At 47.4% G+C, this 2657-nt stretch overlaps 1 protein-coding gene across 1 annotated transcript; it reads right to left on the bottom strand.

Annotated features, from left to right (window-relative positions):
- Positions 1–331: 331 nt before the first annotated feature.
- On the bottom strand, positions 332–1459 carry LOC127044803 (olfactory receptor 52R1-like). Its single transcript, XM_050939979.1, has one exon. It carries the CDS (start codon positions 1358–1360, stop codon positions 332–334), a length of 1029 nt encoding a protein of 342 aa, XP_050795936.1. The 5' UTR covers positions 1361–1459.
- Positions 1460–2657: the final 1198 nt, after the last annotated feature.

Raw genomic sequence — 2657 nt, 5'->3', positions numbered from 1 at the left:
CATGATTTCCCAAAGATAATAGCTAGAGGCTCAGATACCTCCTCTATTAACTCCTTGAGTATTCTAGGATGCATTTTATCAGGCCCTGGTGACTCGCAGGCATCTAACTTTTCTAAGTGATTTTTTACTTGCTCTTTTTTTATTTTATCTTCTAAACCTACCCTCTTCCCATAAGCATTCACTATATTAGACACTCCTTCAGACTTCTCAGTGAAGACCGAAACAAAGAAGTCATTAAGAATCTCTGCCATTTCCAAGTCTCCCATTACTGTTTCCCCCTCCTCACTGAGCAGTGGGCCTACCCTGTCTCTCTGGCTGCCCCTTCAGTGATTCAGGGAAGAGGGCCCAGCACTATGTCACCAGCCAACTGTGCACAGAGCTCGGTCTGAGAGCCAGAGCACCAGGAGAGAAGTTGGATCTCTTTATGAGTAAAGAGCTGGAGCAGCCTGTCCCGGATTTGTTTGGTCCTCACCCCGTAGATGATGGGGTTTAACATGGGGGGCAACAATAAGTACACGTTGGCAAGGAGAATGTGGAAATGCAGGGGCACATTGTGCCCAAACCTGTATGAAAGAGAGGAGAAGAGACCTGGGATGTAAAAGGCTAAGATGGCACAAAGGTGGGAGCTGCAAGTCCCAAAGGTCTTGAGCCGGGCGTCCTTTGTGGGGAGCCTGAAGATGTCCCTGAGGATCTGGATGTAGGAGACAGAGATAAAAAACAAATCCAGACCAATCCCAAAGGATAGTGCAAAGAGTCCGTAGTAATTACTGATGTGGATGTTGGTACAGGACAGCTTCACCACGGCCATATGCTCACAGTGCGTGTGAGGGATGATGTTGGTTCTGCAATATGGCCACCGTCTCGCCAGGAAGGGATAGGGCAATGTGAATATGACACTGCGCAGCACCACGGCCAGGCCGATCTTGGCCACCACAGGGTTTGTCAGGATGGTGGAATGTCTCAGAGGATCACAGATGGCCACATAGCGATCCAAAGCCATGGCCACGAAGATCCCAGACTCAATCCCTGAGAAGCAGTGAACGAAGAAGAGCTGGGTAAGGCAGGCACTGAATTCTATCTCCCTGGAATTAAACCAGAAGATGCTCAGCAGTTTGGGCATGGTAGATGTAGTCAGGACCAGGTCACTGACGGCCAGCATGCAGAGGAAATAGTACATGGGTCCATGGAGGCTCGGCTCCGTCCTCACAATGAATAGGATGGTGAAGTTCCCCAAAATGGCTATGTCGTACATGGTGCAGAAGAGGATGGAGATCCAGACATAGGCTGCCTCCAGTCCAGGAATGCCCAGCAAGATGAAGGTGGAGGGGTTGGTGAAGTCGGTTTTGTTGAAATCTGACATGGAGTAGGGGAGAAGGTGTCCAACTCTGAGGCAGAACGGTGTCTAGTGCGTGTACTGTATGATCCACTGACTTCATGTATTTGCCCAATGTCTAGGGTGATGGTTGCTGTACAAATGCCTGGATGGAGAGACCATATGAATATGAGACACTACACACACTACTGGAGGCTGTTCTCATGGGTGAAGCAGATTGGTCACTCTTCACACACTGAAAAATGTTATTCAGAGAAATGAACTATGTACGATTGACCCTACTAATGCCAATTCCATATTTTATGGTGCTCCGTGCATCAGAAATTCCTGCACGTGTTGGTGTATAAAACCTTAATAGGCATCATCAGGAAACACGAGTGTTCCCACATTGTTCCTTACTACAAGGAAACCAAAGCTACAGAGTCCATGTTTCCTGTTCCTGTTAGAGAGCTTTCCCTTCACCTGCTTCCCTGGTTCTTGTCACGCAGACAGAAAGCAGAAGACCTGCATTCCAAAGTGCAAGCCAATGTTCAGGCAATTCAGTGCTTATTGTGGTTAGTTCCTAGCAAACGTATCCAGAGCGCTACACGCCAGCAGTGTCTGTTTTCCAGTGTTCAGTTCCCAGCTCTGACCCCACTTCCCCATTCCTTCTTCCTATTTCCCTGACCCCACCTCCTCCTCCTTAGCAGGCTCAAATATACCTGCAGTGCATGCCCCTAGTCACATCTCTTACAACTATAGTGATGTTCTGTTTTTGAGGGTCGTGAGTTGACGTCTTCGTCTCACCCCTTTTGTTCCCTATGGGAGCGATAAGGAGTGACGTTGTGTTCTGGACAAGGCCAGGCCTTTCTTCAACTTCTAGGGTTTTTTATGCCTGCCCCATACCCTCCCTTGCACCTCCTAACTGGTTGCTTGGCCTTGCCTTGAAATAAGGAGTTGAGGCGTCTTTATCTGTGCACTCATATCTTGTATTCCCACCATGCCCAGTAACATGTTAGCTGTATGCCTTATCTTTTCACATTGTACAGAAAGCCCCATCTGTTGTGGGAAATGTAACACACAGTCTCTTTGTTCATTGTTCTTCACACATACTAGTATAAGATATGAGAATATCAAAACGTCAACGCAAAGTTCTGTCTCAGGCTGAAAAACAAGCCTATATACTAACAGCTCCCCATTCACCTGATAGCTCAAAATCTGAGAGTGGAAAACAACCAAACGTTTGCCAAAATGTGCACTGGGGGAAATATCCCAACTACAATAGACTTCAGGGAAAAGACCCAGACATCATTAATAGCAACGCAATGGAAACACCTGCTCGTTC

This window comes from Gopherus flavomarginatus, chromosome 1, assembly GCF_025201925.1.
Source record: "Gopherus flavomarginatus isolate rGopFla2 chromosome 1, rGopFla2.mat.asm, whole genome shotgun sequence".
NCBI lineage: Eukaryota > Metazoa > Chordata > Testudines > Testudinidae > Gopherus > Gopherus flavomarginatus.
The sequence above is the reverse complement of the archived record's forward strand: the minus strand, read 5'-3'. Positions and strand labels throughout refer to the sequence as shown.